Source organism: Pelodiscus sinensis, chromosome 7, assembly GCF_052426305.1.
Source record: "Pelodiscus sinensis isolate ZL-2025 chromosome 7, ASM5242630v1, whole genome shotgun sequence".
NCBI classification, from domain to species: Eukaryota; Metazoa; Chordata; order Testudines; family Trionychidae; genus Pelodiscus; species Pelodiscus sinensis.
The window spans coordinates 63,209,088-63,226,829 of NC_143058.1; the positions used below are offsets into that span (position 1 = coordinate 63,209,088).

The 17,742-nt window shown below is 48.9% G+C and overlaps 1 protein-coding gene across 1 annotated transcript in view; it reads right to left on the reverse strand.

The window, feature by feature from the left end:
• Nucleotides 1–15,115, reverse strand: part of MREG (melanoregulin) — a 30,161-nt gene extending 15,046 nt beyond the window's left edge. Inside the window, exons 1-2 of the mRNA XM_075933959.2 lie at nucleotides 14,882–15,115; nucleotides 6,062–6,221 (exon numbers count right to left, since the gene is read on the reverse strand). Coding sequence (XP_075790074.1) covers nucleotides 6,062–6,221; nucleotides 14,882–14,970 — 249 coding nt within the window. The 5' untranslated portion in view covers nucleotides 14,971–15,115. The remainder of the gene's footprint in view (nucleotides 1–6,061; nucleotides 6,222–14,881) is intronic.
• Nucleotides 15,116–17,742: the final 2,627 nt, after the last annotated feature.

Below are 17,742 nucleotides of genomic sequence, written 5' to 3' on the forward strand. Positions count from 1 at the left end.
TGACCATCAGATCATGAGAGACATCCCGTGTAGTCCTGCAGGCGATCCTTGTTCATTCCTAGCAGAAAATGCATATTCTCCCCTGCCGTCTCCATACGCTCTGCGTGGGAATTATTCTGCTAAGCCTGCAGCTAAAAAGCAGAACTGTATTCACTCATCTGGAGAGGTAGACTGTAACGACTCCCCAAAGAAGATTATGCTCTGCATTCACAGGCCATTATATGTTGCCTTTGCTTCTCTCCTAGGCCAGAGCTCTCAGCAGAAGATGGTAAAGCTGTTTTGGCTGAATTGTAAAATGCTCACAGGGGTATAATGCAATTACTGCATAGAGCACAGGAATCGCTGGGTCTCAGGCCAAGCTCTTCACGGCTCTCAGAAGGGGCTGGAATCAGAACCAGCAAAACTCCAGCAACGAGGGTTTTTTTAAATGGTTATCAAATTCACATTTATTGGTCTGAATGATATAAGGACATTGGCAATAAACTAAGAACAGAGCCATCGGAAGTGAAAATACGAAAAGAACGGTGTGTGTTAAGATACAGGATTTAGGACGTCAACACCGAAAAAAAGGGTGTGTTCTTAATGCCTGTTAAAATAGCAGCGAACACATGGCAACTCTGCTTTTAACACAAACCAGCAGCTAGAGTTCAACCCCAGATTCTCCTATAGGCTTTAGCGCAAGCTGCTAAACTGAGTTGATGGAAAAATGAGGAGTCCTCTGGCATCTTAGGCTATGTCTACACAGCAGCATTCTTCCAAAATACCACAGTCCGTGTCTACAGAGCAAGCAGTTCTTTTGACATAATGTCGAGCTGGAGGACTTCTTACTCAGACGCCTGTAACCCTTATTTTACAAGAAGTAAGGGAAGTCGGAGGAAAAGTGCTCTCTCGGACTTCCTGCTGTGTAAACAGTGCCAAAAGCAGAAATAAGCTCTTTCGACTTCAGCTACACAATTGACATACCGTGAGTTGCGTCACTTATTTCGGCTTTAGCACTGCTATGTAGCCGTGCCCTTAGAGGCTAACAGATTTATTAAGGCATAAGCTTTTGTGGGTAAAACCTACTTCATCTGAGGACATGGGTTTTACCCATGAAGGCGTATGTCCTCATTAATCGGTTAGTCTCTAAGGTGCCATAGGACTCCTCGTTTTTCCAGATGCAGACTAACACAGCTACTCCTCGGAGACCCGAGTTGATGGTATTCGTTGCTACCGTAGCCCACGTTAACTAACCCAAGTTTGCAAGAGAGCTACGTGACTATCACCAAGACTTTGGACTGGAACTCAAGAAACAAATACCCAATCTCTCTTACATCTGCTTAACTAGATCTGTGAAGGGTGCAGAAAACCTGTACCCCACAGCATTTTGGCATAGCTAAAGTAACCCCTAGCATACATGCAGCTACCCCACCGGAACACATATACACCTCCTTTGTTCGGGAGGCAGTGTTCCTGTATTGATGGAAGAGCCCTTTCAGTCCATGTAGGCTCAAGCAGCATATACACCCACAGACCTACGCTGGCAACGCTATGCTAACACGGCTACGCCAGTATAGCCTCTATAGTATAGACAGACCCTCGGATCCTATTCCCTGTTCTGCACTCACCTGTGCAATGCTGGGCAAAACAGTTTGCTCCTGTGACTCGGTTTCCCCATCTTTAAAGGACACCTCCTTCGGTGACTCATAGTGAGATTCACAGATGAAGAGCATCACATCGGAGCTGCCGTAATTATTGCACCTTGAGACATCACATTCCAGGAAGCTGACTGTCACTTTAATCCCAGAAGTATTGCTTCAGAAAGGACGCAAATCCAGAATGGCCCAACAGGGCTGGAATCAACCACTGGAACAATTTAAGAAGGATCGCAGTGGATTCTCCATCACTAACTCTTGTATATCAAGAATGAATGTTTTCGAAAAGGAAGAGCTGCTCTAGGATTTCTCTCAGGGAAGTTGTGTGGCCCGTGAAGAACAGTTGGTAAAACTAGATCACAGCGGTTCCTTCTGGCTTTGGAATCTCCGAATAACCCTGCATTCCAATCAGGATTTTTTTTTTTACTAAATAAAGATTAAAAACAAACTGTGATGAACACTAGCACTCCAGTAAAGCTCCCTAGGACTTCAATGCCACTTTTTTATTCAGAGAGATCAAAACAAAAAAGAAGTGATCATATTTTAAGGGAGGGGTCACCATAAGGCACTATTACACCCAGTCTGACAAGTTCTTAGCAGGTCTGCACACAATGTCTCATGTTGTTAATTCTCTGTGTCTTGCTGCTTGAAACAGCTCCACTAATTTGCTTCCTGCTGTCATCTCTCTAACAAGAGTCAATCCTTGCGGCAAAGTTGCTTGCTGGGAATGGTTTGAGTGGAGATTTCCCAAGCATACATTTCCCAGTGCCGTTTGCGACCACCTCGGTTCAAGGACTGATATCTACAGTAAACAAGAAGATACGCAACAGGTGCCGAAATCTGCTACCACTTGGCCTATGGGCAGTGGTAGGAGTGAGAAGACCACTGCAAATCTGTGGATATCTGCTTTATACCCATGGGTATCCACATCCGCAGCTCATTTTTGCGGATGCAGTGGGGAAGCGCATATAAAACGCTGTATCCACACAAGCCTCTTGGAATGAGGTAGTCAAACAATACTGCATTATACAAACCATTAACACCAGTTTAACTCTGACAACTGCAAGGGGAGTGTCACATTAGCACCAGAAGGGCCTTTCTGAGTTGGAAGGAAAGAGGCGCCTCCAATCACACAGAATTGTTAGCAATTACAAACAGTGATGAAAGAAACCACTTCCACGCTGATGCAAATGACAAATTCTTCCCTTTCCTACATACAGAGATGGAAACACCATGTGAACTGCCGTCCTCGTTAACAAGTCAGGCTAGAGAAGAAACGTTAAAACCGCGTTAGTTACAAAACTCCAGAATTAAGATTTCAGCTCACAAAAACCTCAATCAATCACCATCAGAGCAAGCAATGGCAAGATCAAAATATTCATTAAAAATAAGGTTGAAGGAGTCAAGTCTGACACACAGTTCTTAACTTGGGAACAAACACACAACAGAACTAGTGTCGCAGTGGGTTGGGACTCCCCTTAAGTGAAGGCCTCCAGCCTTCCAACATTGAGTTGTGTCTGGAGTGGTGATCCGGGTGCTTTAAAAAGAGACTAACAACAAGCAAGGTGCCCGGGTAGGAACTTCGGTTCAATTCCTTGCTCTGGCACGGCCATCTTGTGACACCTAGGGCAACTCACTTCATCTCTGTGCATCAGTTCCCCATCTGTACAATGGGGATAATCACCCTGCCCTACCTCACAGGGTGGTGTGAAGATCAACACATGAAAGCCCATGAGACTCTAGTGACGTGGGGGTGGAAGGAGGGGCACACAAGTATCGGAGATAAACTGGTTGGGATGCAAGCTGTACCTGTGCCAATAAACACATCTCATGCTTGCTTCACTCAGCTTCTCACCTTCCCTTATTATGTTTAGTCTCATCTAGCTGGGGGTTCCTCAGGACTGGTACCTAACATTATAAACACCCCGCCCAGGTATGATGTTGTTACACGATTACTAATGGCTTTCATAGTCAGTCATCAGTAAGCAGTTCTAGCTTATAACCATCAGATAAAGGACCGCTCAAATCGAGAGCGAATACACAAGCCACTTGTCTTGCCATATTCCTTCACATTACAATATCTTAAAGTACCCGTACGCCAGAACAATAATTGAAGGACTAATCCAAACTCTGGCCCATTGAAACAAGTGGGATCTTACCACTGACTTCGTCATTTCTAATTAAGAAACAAGTGATCATGAAGCTAAGCACATTAGAGAAGTTACAGTTTCTATATCAATAAGGACCATGTGCTGTCATGAGACTGTTGTTGCAATTTGGATTCTCATACTTTAGTCCCAGTATGAATTTTCCCCACCTCTACAAAAAAAAAAACACTAAATCCCCAAAGTCCACTTGATGACAATACATTCCACAAATTATATTCTCTCCTTTCAACTAAAGGCCAGAAGTAAGAGACATTCATTTTTTTAAAATTGGCTCATTTTCACTTGAAAAGCACTCCTAACTCCTAGAAAAGAAAAAAAAAAATCACATTGCGGGCTTTAATAAAATTGTATCATTTTCTTAGGAGCCTAATGAAATTACATGCTTTCGAGTCTTATTGCAAACATTTCACAGTTATAACAGCTGTCTAAAAGGGATATCTAAAATTTCATTTTAACAGAGTATTTGCTACAGCCTGTTTCAATCCATGCTCCGGTCACTAGCGTCTCGCACATGAAGTCCATTAGAGAAATCAATCAAGCCTGTAAAATATAGCGTAGGTAACGATGACGATTTCCCCCACTACACTAACCAGCTGCACAAGTTATTCTGCCCTTGATCTTTACCATATTCTCATCACACAAGCATTTGACTTGATTTGCCGTCCAAGTTCAGCTCCAGGGCACCAACATTCTGGTACAAAAGTGAAGTTTGGGGGATGGTGGTAACGTCTCCATCCCTAGAGGTGTTTAAGTCTCGGCTTGACAAAGCCCTGGCCGGGTTGATTTAGTTGGGATTGGTCCTGCCTAGAGCAGGGGGCTAGACCTGATGAACTTCTAAGGCCTCTTCCAGCTCTATGATTCTACGATTCTACGAGGGAAGGGAATCGTGAAAGTGGCCTTTCCACGTGCAAAGCGAAGAGACGCAGATAAGGCGTAAAAGCCTCTATAACAGCAATGGGAGCAATCCAGGAGGAAGTTGAACCTGATGTCCCTCCAGAAGCAGAGACTCGCCGGCCAGGAGGGAAACACGGCTCATGTTAGAGCTGTCTTCTCCAGACCTCAGACCAGCCGTTCAGCCACCATTCCTGAATGGAGCATTCGGGGATAGGTCGACTCAGCAAAAAAGTATCCCATGCCAGAGAGTAGCAGCATCAAATGACTCAGGCTCATGCTCCCAGGCTACCATCTGGGCTCAGAACCCAGCCTGAACCTTTAACCCCTGCATTGCTATTTCTAACCCAGTAGTGGGAGCCCCATGGGCCCAAATTAATTGACAGGGTGCTAAGACTTGGCACTGCAGCTCTTCCCTCTGTGTAAACATACCCAGAGGAACATCTTCCCGATCCCAGCCACGGTGGAGATCCCATTGAACTAGAAATGATAGAACCCCACCGGGGGAAGAGGGAGCTCTCATGTCAGCATGGATAAGAAAGAAGTTGCTTGGTCCATCTAGTGGTTTAACAGAAGCCTGGAAGAGCGTTAAGTGTGCGTGCTGGTGTAGGAAATGTATCAGAGCCCCATCTTTGACCAGGGAATAGCAGCTTTCGCTTCCTACCGAATTTATTGCTGGAGAAAAATAAGAATTCTCTTTTCCCCACAATAATACGTACCAAATGGTACACACCACCTCCTGCCCCCACCCAGAAATGCAAGCATTAGTGGCTGATGTAGTCCTTTGGAAGATACAGCACTTCAACTCAGGCCACGTCTTCACTCTGGGGAAGATCGACACTGCCACAATCAAGCTTCTGGAGCTCGATAGAGCAGGTCTAGTAAAGACCCACTAAACTGAACTCAGAGCCCATCAGCACCGGTACTCCTGCTCCTCGCAAGGAGTAAGGTAAGCCAACTGAAACAGGGTGGAAACTCGAATTAAGATACATTGACTCCAGCTACATAATGAACATAGTTGGAGTTTCAGGGTGTAGCCGAGTTACTCTGTTAAAGAAAAAACCAACAAATGGCCTGGTAGCACTTTATAGACTAACATTTAGATAGTATCATGAGCTTTCGTGGGCACAGCCCACTTCTTGTGTATCTTAATTCGACCTTCCAGGTAAGTACAGACAAGGCCTAAGCTATAGCAGTAACAGACCTGAACGGTACCCAGAGAACAACCAGACTTGCCATTTGGTTAGGTTTCTCTCCAATATGGCCAGCCCCTGGATCTGTGGTGGCATCCTTTGTTCTCAGCTGCTCAGAGTTTGGGGCAATGACTCAATGACGCTGTATCCATGGACAACAATCCTTTAGCCTTACCTCCGAATCTTTCTCCAGCTGGTTCCTAACGACAATCAGATTATACAGTATCCGGTCATCGTCCGCTTCTGTGTGGGACATGTCGTGAGGGGTGCTCCACAGGTTCTTTTCCTCGTCCCTCGCCAGGGTGGCTCCAAACGAGGCATAAGGGTTCTTTTTACTGAAACAGGGAAAACATGGAGGTGCAGTTGTCAGTGACCGAGTTCTGTGTTCACTACTTACGAGACGCAATGGTAGGTTGGGACTTGCCCACACACCCAAGCACCCATGTTTATGTCAAGTTTGACCTCATGCCGCTGCCAAAACACAAGAAATTCAAGATGCCTGTTGTCCTATCCTCAACGCCTCTGGTCTCCAGGACTACCGCTACCTAACACTCAAGTGACACTAGCCTCTGTTCATGCCCGTCCTCGTTGTACCGCATGCCTGCTCGTCACACCGGTAGCGAAGCAGGCTTGCTTATACTGCTTGTGTTTGGCTAGTGACTGGGCTCTTGGTCGATCTGGAGAACCACGCGGCATCCATAGGTGCCACGCTAGCAACCAGCCAGATTCTGGAGCCAGGGGAAGTTGTAGACCCCAAACCAATCCTGTTGTGCATGTAGAGATTAGTCATCGAGGCGCACGGTGCAAGGAATTAGCATCTCATAAGTGTTACTCATGGCCTGTACACCCCAGCCATATTACAGCAGGAGCTATGGAGCCAGTTGTACCCTTCCCCCAAAAGGGCCCATCAAGGGCAAGAGAGACTCTAATAATTTCACAGGCTCAAACGCACCAAGTTCCCAAGGTACCCTGCAGCCAGCAGGAAGCTTGCTTGCCCTCAGCACACCCAGGACAGTCACGGTCTCAACCAGCTGACATCACCAAAGAAGGGAAAGCCCCCAAGTGATCACATGGCCTTTAAGAGGGGTCTGTAGAGAGGCCCGATCCTTCCCCATCCCTCATGGCAGCATAGTCTGCTGAGGACCGGGGGCCTTGGCCTCACCCCGTCTCCTGATAGGATTTGAAATGGGCACATACTTAGCTTAATGCAAAGGCGGCCGGAAACTCCCCAGCTTTCCAGAGAGGGAGTGACACTGTGGGGAATGCCCCCGCCCCACAAGAGTCCGGCCACATGAAGACCGAATGACCCAACGGAGCATGGGAGGGTGCCTCTCCTACCCCCTGTAACAGAGCCTAGGCCAGCAGAACATGGTCTCCCTGGCGAGTCGTTGTCATTGGACAGCAACGGTGCCTTGTTCTGACCAGGGGCCCCGCATTACCCGGCCCTGGCAGCTCAACGCCGGGCCGTTGGCAACGCTGGATAAATACAAAGCCCAGATACGGCAGCAAAGCATTCGCCTGCTTAGCCCTGACCAGTCAGGACACCGGGGACTCCAGAGCACGAGGGGAGGGCGGATTTGTGTTTGGAGCAGTAGGCCTGGCTTGCACGCCTGGCTCTGGCACAGAGCGGCTCTCTGCCCGTGGGCAAGTCGTCTGGTCCGTGCCTCAGTTCCCTAGCTATGAAGCGGAGCACCAACACTGCCTTATTGATCTATTTACAGTGCAAGCTCTCTGGGGCAGAGTCGGACTCTCTCTCGCTGTGTTTGCTCAGGGGCTAGCACCGTCAGGCCCCACTCTTAAGTTGGGTCCCTCAGGGCTCCAGTGATAAAACAGCCCGTTGTGATTTCCTGGCTGGCGACTGGCTTGTCTCATGTGAGTTGGTGGAGCGTGTGGGCGAGGTAATCCTGCTGGACGGCCGTGATTACGTCCTTGCAAAACCAATTCCGTTTTCTTCATCGAGGGGATGAGATTTTTTTTGGGGGTAGGCATTTTCAAATGACCCCCTATTAAAGGTCAAGCTAGAATGAGATCCGAGAGGGATGCGGACAGGGGAGGAGTAAATCTGCTCCGGTCCGCTTGTCAAGAACGGACCTAACATTCGTACTATTTGCCCCCTCAACTTTCATGCTTTAAAAACTGTATGCTGCAGAGCCTTTACCAACCCCACAGGCATTTTACCTGTGAATAAGACCTCTTAAAACCCATGCGTATAGAAGCATTAGCTTGTAGAGAGCCATTTTTTATGCTTTACCCTAACTATCCACACAGGAAGGTTTATTAGGGTTTCTGCTAGGGCTGAAAACTGTTTTTCCTTGTCCTACCAGTTGCATAACCTTTTGCAAACTAATTAAAAGACAAGCCGCGGAAAGAAACTTCAGAGGCAAGAATAGCACAACACCATTATTTGTAATCTAGTGCTGGCATGTGTTCAGGAAAGGCATTTCCATCGTCAAGCTTTCTGGACTTTGCCTCTTTGTAGTCCACCACTTCAATTTAACAAGCCACCCTGCTCCAATGAAGACTAATTAGAGTCACTTCAAGAGGGCCAAGATATCACAAATAAAATCAGCAAGCTTGCTACCTCTGAACACCGTTTTCACACTGCCTTTTAATTATACACTCTGGTTTGAGCAGAGGTTTACTCACTGGGCTGATGTAAGATGAACAGCTCAGGCAATTCCGCATGATTTTTGTGCCATGGAGCAGTATGAACATCTTTTTGGACCATCCTCAGACAAGTACAAGACCTAGCTCCTGGTCACTTCAAGTTCAAAGTTAGTCAGGTTGAAACAAAGCCAGGTGTGAACCTCAAATAATGATTTTTGTTATTCATACTTTCATAGCTGCAATGCGTTTTCCAGCCCAGGAAAGTATGCTACAAGAGGTGTACATTGTGTCACTGGCATGCAGCCACCTCTGGGGTGGAGCGCCACACCATCTCACTGAGTAGAACACAACTCAAGACTGCCCGCGAGAGCCAAGAGGAGGTGTTCTCAGCGTCCATGCAGGCCAGACAGCAGCTCACCTTGTAAGGCATCATCCCAAAGTCTGACATCGGATGAGATTCACCGCTGGAATAAGGCTGCCACAACCCCCCTGGCTTCAGTGGAATAGCTCCCTCTTATCGGCCCACAGCATTTCGTCCTCACTTGGTCTCCTCTAGAAGAATGGAGGTCTGATCCCATCCTCATGGGTTCAGAAACCTTGCGTTCCAATGGCCAATAAAATCCAAGCCACTGGTCTATTTAACCCCAAGAATTCCATGCATTGCCCAAGCCCCGTAACTCGGAGACCCCAGCAACGACTCTTCCTCCAGGGACGTCTCCTCTGAAGCCACATTTTGAAGGAAGAGACAAGGGAAAACCAGAGCTAGCTCACCACCACCAGACCCTCCCAGGTCCAGCTGCCTCCAATAGGAGTTGAGCGCATTTGATGCATTGCCGGCAACTGCTGAGAGTTCGTGTTTCATGAACAGGTCACTGCTCCAAGGTGCTTTCAGTGCAGATAATACAGTCACAAACATTAAGAGACTAAATTCTCCGTGCAACTGCCTCTTGAGGAGCCCTCTCCGCTCCCCCGCGAGAGCTCCCCTTCAAAGCGAGGCAGATTTCACGGTCAGGTGTTTGATGGAAGAGGCCACCAAACCAATGTGTAATCACCGCCTGCCATTGCTAACGGGTACGTTAAACCCTCCGCAACTCGTTTAGCCTGAAATCTCTGCCAGGCGAGATTTGACTGTTGTCTGGAGCAGGACCTGACTGTATTAGGGGGAAAAAATCTTTCCCATGCCAATTGTCATTCAGTTGGAATCATTCAGCGAAGGTTTGGGGGAAATAAGGATTTTCCTTCAGTATTCACTGATGCCGGAATTAGAAGGGTCAGAGTAATCTTCTAGCACCCAGCACATCACACAATAAGAGGCCTTCCAGGGTCTCAGTTGAAACACAAGCGTAACTCTTTCAAATAATGGCTTAATTCCAGCGCCGCAGTGACAGTAATAGCACGGAGAGGTGTGTGATACATCGGGGCTGTCAGATGGACTGGGCTTTGACTGGATTTCCTGCGACAAGCCAGCATTAGCTAACCGGCTCATTACTGTAATGTGTTACTAAAGAGAGGCGCTCCGGGCCGGCAGCTCACAGCGCGGCAAGAGGCTCACACAAACAAAGCAATGAAGAGGGCCGTTCCTCTCCCCGTGCAGGCACTTAGCTCTCATTACGTTAATAGGAATTTCCTGGCACGGTGTGGGCCAAGGTCAGGACTGACCCGCTCTCTGCGTGATTATGAAGGTAGCTTATTTAAAACCCACATGCGTGCCATTCAAGTCCTGCATCTCCTCAGTAGAGACAGAGGGTTTCTCCCCACCCGGGGAGGGGGGGTCTCTGCATCCAGGCACACAGGATGGCACGGTTTACGAGGTAGGCACAAAGCCATCCGACTTTGTTATCATCCGGAAAGCCTCAGAGGAGAGATTTCCCCGGCATTGCTCCCTGCGGGTATGTCTACACAGCAAATAACTTTCTTAGCATCTACACAAGCCAATTGCTATTTTGAATTAATTCAAAACAGTGGAGGGCTTATTTCGAAATTGGTAAACCTCATTCCACGAGGAATAGCGCCAATTTCAAAATTGCTTTTCGAAATAAGCGCTGTGTAGGCACTTATTTCGAAATAGGGCTCCTACAGCGCTTCCCACGGTGCCCTGCTGGCCACAAAGTAACTTCTGACCTGATGCCCTGCCAGAACCAGTTCCGGCTGGCCTTAAATGCAATTCAGCGTCCAATCAGTGTGGACGCACTATTTCCAATTACATTGTGTGTGTAGACGCATTATTTCGAAATAAGATATTTCAAAATAACTACTTCGAAATTAGATATTTCAAAAAAGAAACTGAACAGGCAATACGCCTCTGATGGCATTTTGAAACAGAAAAGAGTGTCATTCTAAGTGAATGTTGCCAAGAGGAAGCAGGTTGGCATGCGGAGGGTTTTAAAATACAGATCAGCAGAATTGCTGGGGATGTCTGGCGTCACAGATACTAACGCAGTCTCCCAAAAGTATGCTGAGTAGTATAAGCAAACAAACCCCTTGGCCACAATGACATAATGGGTGCAGCCTCGCATCTCGCACCCGTGCTTGACGACACAGTGATCAGACTGAAAATCAGTGGGATTACTCACAGAGTGTACAGTTAAACACGTGAGTAAATTGCGTGTCGGAACTTTAAGGTCCTCCTAGTGAAGTACTGAATCCGACCTAGGTAGGCTATCTACAAGCAATGAGCACAGCCATTGGCACCCAAATCCTATGAGAGCAAGACTGGAGCCACCTTTTGTTCAAAGTCTCTGCCTCTCCAATTTAAAAATCTTCACCCTGGGATGCATTAACAGGTGTGTTGTGAGCAAGACACGAGAAGTCATTCTTCCGCTCTACTCTGCGCTGGTTAGGCCTCAGTTGGAGTATTGTGTCTAGTTCTGGGCACTGCATTTCAAGAAAGATGTGGAGAAATTGAAGAGGGTCCAGAGAAGAGCAACAAGAATGATTAAAGGTCTAGAGAACATGACCTATGAAGGAAGGCTGAAAGAATTGGGTTTATTTAGTTTGGAAAAGAGAAGATTGAGGGAGAACACGATAGCTGTTTTCAGGTATCTAAAAGGGTGTCATAAGGAGAAGGGAGAAAACTTGTTCATCTTGGCCTCTGAGGATAGAACAAGAAGCAATGGGCTTAAACTGCAGCAAGGGAGGTTTAGGTTGAACATTAGGAAAAAGTTCCTAACTGTCAGGGTGGTGAAACACTGGAATAAATTGCCCAGGGAGGTTGTGGAATCCCCATTTCTGGAGATATTTAAGAGTAAGTTAGATAAAGGTCTATCAGGGATGGTCTAGACAGTATTTGGTCCTGCCATGAGGTCAGGGGACTGGACTCGACCTCTCGAGGTCCCTTTCAGTCCTAGTATTCTATTATTCTAATCCTCAGGGAAGAAATGGACACAGCTATACAAGATGGATATTTCTAATGTGGCCATCACCTTAGACACAGATATACATTTATTAAATACGTGGCATTAAAATACAGGTTACGATGTAGCATATACGGCGCTCTCCATAAAACTAAACTGTTCCACACATTGGTAACCAACCCCACAGTTCAGTCTCTATTCCCAGGGTGTTCAACATGCATGGACTATACGATCAGGCCTTTGGAATAGGGATGTAACAGCAGCATCCTGAACACCGCCCACTTGGGGAGTGTTGACAGATGCAGAGTGTAGTGACTGCCACTGCAAAATGATAATGCCAGATCTTTCAAGTGTAATGCAAACACCTCTTCTACCCTGCATTATGCAAGAAACACCGCAGATATCTAGGGGAAGAGCTGTTCATTGCTCAGGTACATCAGTGTCACTAGGTAAAATGCAATGGATTCCTCGCACGTGGCCGGAATGCATGCATCAGTCGTTGGACGAATGACAAATACTATAAAGGTTCCATCAACTGAATTAAATCCACAGGCTCAGAAGGATTCACTCCACGGATCCAACCTTTACAGTCTAAGCCTATTGTTTCAGGGGTGTGGCTCCCTGACCCGGCAAAAGCCACAGGTCTGTGTTAAACCCCAAACACCAAGCGGTGCTCCTGGGTAAGCAGCCAGTGCATAGAGCGGACACGCGCAGAGCAGGTTGTATGAGGCACGTTTGGGGAAGCTACCAATAAAAAGCATCACATAACATGAGGGCAGGGGACTGGACTCAATGACCTCTCGAGGTCCCTGCCAGTTCTAGTCTAGGTTTCCATGAAGGTTTAGCACATTCAACATGACACACCAAGTCCTGGGTCAGTTTCAGGGCATTTTAAAGATACTGTATTAATGAAAGGTCACAATCCTCCCCCCCCCCCAACCCTGGAGAAAGGCCAAGTCCCTTTTAAAAATATATACAGTTAGTCTCTTCCTTAGGAAGACTCACCTTAGCGACTATGGCTTGGCATTTCAAAAAGGGACTAGCTCCTTGTGTACGAAGTTTTACATGGTAGTGCTAATTGCGGCTCTGCTTTTACTGAGACCCATAAACTCATGACATGCCCTCTTCATTCTCTGGCTACTTAGAGCATAAGAGCAGCCAGGCTGGGTCAGATCATGGTCCATCTCGTCCACTGACTTTGACAGTAATTCAGAACAGAGCCTCAGGGCGTCTGCACAGAACACCCCGCTCTCCCCCGATCTTCCACTGTGGGCTTCTGGCAATTAGAACTTTAGGATCATCTCACGCATGGTGTTGTGTCCCTGACCATGTTGGTCAATATCCACTGACAGACCTGCCTTGTGTGAACTTATCCAGTTCTATTTTTAGCCATCCCTTAGCAAGGAGTCCCACAGGTTACTTGTGCGAAAAACAACTTCCTCCTCTTCATATTCAACCTGCCGCCTATTCATTTCAGCAAGTGACTGTTCCGTACGGTAACACACACACACTTCTTGTGAAACGGTATCACACATACACACTTCTGTTCTACGGCACACATGATTCTATAGACCTCTATTGTATCCCCCCCGAGTGGTCTCGTGTTTAAGCGGAGCAGCTTTACTCATTTTGCCTCCCCTCATACAGGAGTCGTTCCAGACTCTTGACGATCTGCGTTGCACTTCTCTGCATCCTGAAAGCATTATACCCTTTCTGGGACGGAGTGACCAAACCGGACCCAGTGTTCAAGAGGTGGGAACGCTGCAGCTTTATAAAGAGACAGGATGGTCTTTGGTCTTATTTTCTATCTTTTACCTAGTAGCTTCTCATACAGACTAGCCTTTTTGATTGCTACTTGCACTGAGTGGGAGTTGTCAGAGAATTAGCCACAGTGACTCAGAGATCTCTTTCTTGGGGGCTAAGTCAGCAGGGACCACCCATCATTATAACTGTTTGGAGGGGCTTCTTTTCCTGTCCTTTTTTTGCAGCCTGCTTTCAGTGTAGGTACCTTAGATGATTTGGCATGGTCTGCCAACTTTGTACAGCAGAGATCCCGATACAGTTACTGACCCACACAAAGACCTTCCTTCTTATTTACTTAGTTTCCTGAAGACCTTTGATAAGGTGGCTTGTTAAAAGGTTTCTGAAAAAATCTAAGTACGGGGTATCATCTGGGTCACCTTAGCCCTGTTTTCCTGTTGGAATTCCCCAAGGGAGTCAAGAATTGCATAGTCCTCCTTAATACGGATTTTGTTGAAAGTAGGACACATACGGACGCCGGCCTTTCGTCCACATTTCCAATGGCAATCGTTTTATCCTACAGTTTCAGTAGCACGTTACTGAAATTGACAATACATGTACATCCCCTCTTAAAGCATCAGCCTTCCCTCATATTTCTAAGTGTTTTATGAAGCTGCCTTTGTTTGGTTTAAAAGGAGCCAGATAATTCCCCACCACCACCCTTAAAAATGGAGACAAATACTCCCTTTTATCATGGGCCAGTGTTTGCGTGTAAAGCGGAGGCTTTAAAGAGTTCAGACTACAATCTCCTACCTGTTGTGATGCTTGGGTCACAGGCCTGGGGGCCAGACGCAGGGCTGACTAGCCTGAATCTCCCCCCCCCCCCCCAGGTCCTCCAAGCATTTGGGAGACTACACTGGCACTCCAGCCCCCCTCCATCTCCCCACAGGGGTGGAGGCCACAGAATCTACCAGCTTGCCACCCCCCAGGCTCTGGTGTGGGAGGGGACCGTGGGGAGGGTCGCTCTCCTTCACGCCAGTGAGGGGTTTGTGGTTGTGTTTCCTTCTCACTTGTGTGCAGCCCCCCACTGACTTTTTGGTGGGGCAGCCCCCAGGAAAGCGAGAGCACAGCGGGACCCAACATTTTCAGTCTCAAAAGCGCCCCCCAAACTCCCAGCGCCTCCCGAGCGGGACCCCACGGAAACAGCCCCTGGACAACCCGGCGGGGGGGTTCCAAAAGCGAAACTCCAGCGCCCGGGGAGCCGCGGCAGGTGCCGGGATCCCGGGGAGACTTACCCGACCAGCGGCTCCTTCTCCGGCCGCGCAGCCTCCCCCAGGCAGCGGCAGCAGCAGCACAGCGCGCCCAGCCAGTCCCGCAGCCCCATGGAGCCGCTGGACGCCCCCGCCCCGCCTAGGCGGCCCCCGGCCCCGCGCAGCCCCCGGGCGCCCCGCCGGCCCCGCGCCGCTCCGCGCAGCCTGCCCGCGCTCCCATGGCAGGCGCGTCTGCCGCCTCCCCGGGCTGCCCCGGCTCGCTGCGCATGGGCCGGCGCCGCCTCCTCCGCCCCCGGGCAGCTCCCGCAGGGCGGGGACAAGCCGGCCGGCTCGCTGCGTAGCGAGCGGGGAAACCCCGGCACCCCCCCGCGCCTGCCCGCAGCTCCCTTCGGAGCCCGCTCCGCGTTCCCCGCGCGGCTGCGCTTAGCCTGCTCCGCAGCCCCTGCGCGCATCTTGCGCGGCTGCGCTTAGCCCACACCACAGCCCCTGCGCGGGTCTCGCGCGGCTGCGTTTAGCCCGCTCCGCGTTCCCTGCGCGGCTGCGCTTAGCCCGCTCCGCAGCCCCTGCGCGGGTCTTACGCGGCTGCGGTTAGCCCGCACCACAGCCCCTACGCGGGTCTTGCGCGGCTGCGTTTAGCCCGCTCCGCGTTCCCTGCGCGGCTGCGCTTAGCCCGCTCTGCAGCCCCTGCGCGGGTCTTGCGCGGCTGCGCTTAGCCCGCTTCGCGTTCCCTGCGCGGCTGCGCTTAGCCCGCACCGCAGCCCCTGCGCGTTCCCTGCGCGGCTGTGCTTAACCTGCTCCATGTTCCCTGCGCGGCTGCTCTTAGCCCGCTGGGATCCATGGGATCCAGACTAGTCCCGAGGCAGGAGAAGAAAGCAGCTGGGAGGCCCGGGGACGAAGCCGCCCTGTCTAGCCTGACTCTGCCTCCGAGCGCGGGCAGACTCAGCAGCAGGTGGGGCTCAGACGGGCCTGCAGTCAAACCCACCGGCTGCCCATCGAGGTGAGCACCTGCCCGCCTGTAGGGAATGGACGCAAATCAGGTGAGAAGGCAGGAAGCGGCAGAAAAGAACATCTGCAGGCTCTTCCCCTTTGGCAGCCCAGCGCCAAACCTCCCTTTGGGTAGGACCCCGAGCCAGGCAAGATCCGAGGTGAGAGAGAGGAAGTGCCCTTTCCCCCAAACCAGAAAGACTTCCACTCAGGTTTGGGCCCTATTCCTTAAAGGTCTGATTCACACAACCCTCCTTTGCCTTCGGTTTGGTGCAACTCTCTTTGAGGAGCCCGTTCCTACTAACCTGAGTAACAACAGTGACCTGAATAATGTTACTTGAGTGAGTAAGATCGGCCAGGAGTCCTGTGGCACCGGCAGGTTACTTGGGTGTCAGCTTTCTGGGGTAAAACCCGCTTCCTCATTTCTAACCCACACAAGTTTATGCTGGAAAAACTTAAAAAACAACAAATAGCTTTGCAGCACTTTAGAGACTAAAAACATGTAGATGGTCTCATGAGCTTTCATGGGCACAACCCGCTTCTTCAGATGACTGGAGTTATTAAAGGTCCAGTGTCTAAATAAATAGGGGAGGGGGAGAGGGGAGAAGGAAAAAAAGGGGAAGAAATAGTCAATTAGAGCATCCATGCTGCCTGAAGCGGATAGAGAAGGTGCTAATTGTTCTTAAGTACCTATTGTTTGGTTTATTATTTTAAGATTATTATTATTTTATTATATTATTATATAATAATCTTATAATAATAAACCAAACAATGGGTACTTATTCTGTGCCATTCGGTGTGCTAAATCACCGGGCCTGCATGCCGGCAGGAATTACACTGACGATGTGAAACTATTTGAAGAGAAGTCCTGGTCCCTTTCAAATCAGCTAGAAGTTTGTCATTGACTTCAGCGGAGCCCGGATTTCACCCTGCCATGTGAAGGGAGAAGAGGCAGCCGGAAGGGGTAACAGGTGTCAGGACTTGGAATGCAGCTATGGACGTGCTGCTGTGTGAATGCATGGCGTGCAAGTGAAAGACCATTATCGTACTGTAGACCAACTTAAGAGCCCTTTGCTTCGGGTTAGTAAAATCTTCTCACTCAAGGCTGAAACTGCAGCAAGGGAGGGTTAGGAAAAACTTCCTGCCTGTCAGGGTGGTTAAACACTGGAATAAGTTTCCTAGGGAGGTTGTGGGATCTCCATCACTGGAGATACTTAACTGCAGGTTACACAGACACCTGTCAGGGATGATCTAGACCAGTGATTCTCAACCTTTTTTTTTTTTAATAAAGGACAAAAAAAAAAAATTGTAAGTACCCCCAGTACCTACAGTTTTCAGACACATTTGTTTAAACAACTTAATCGTAGCCGGGCGGGCGATGAAATTTTGGGGTGTAAAAATAAGAAAGCGCTGTAAAAAACAAAAATTCAGTTTTCTCCAAATTTCAGTTGAGTTGCCGTACCCTCCAGATTTCTCGCAAGTACCCCTAAGGGTACTCATACCATTGGTGGAGAAACACTGGTCTAGAAGGTGCTTGGTCCTGCCATGAGGGCAGGGGACTGGACTCGATGACCTCTCGAGGTCCCTTCTGGTCCTAGGTTTCTAGGATTCTAAGATGAGCTATTGACTCGTCTGAGTACAGCTGCCACTGGCAGCCTCATCTGCTTTGGCTTGAGGAGCAGGGAGGGGAGCTCAGGACAACACCGCTACTTGAGTCTCGTTTCTTCCTGTGCTGCCATTCCAATGGCCATGTGACTTTGTTGAGACATAGGCCTAAAGCCCATTGAAAACAATGGAGGGCTTTTCATTCTTTTCTAGATAGGTCTTTGGCGTAGGCCCTACATCAGCGATGGGCAATCCAGGGTAGGGAGTAGGCCACATGTGTGGCTTTCCTCCATCTC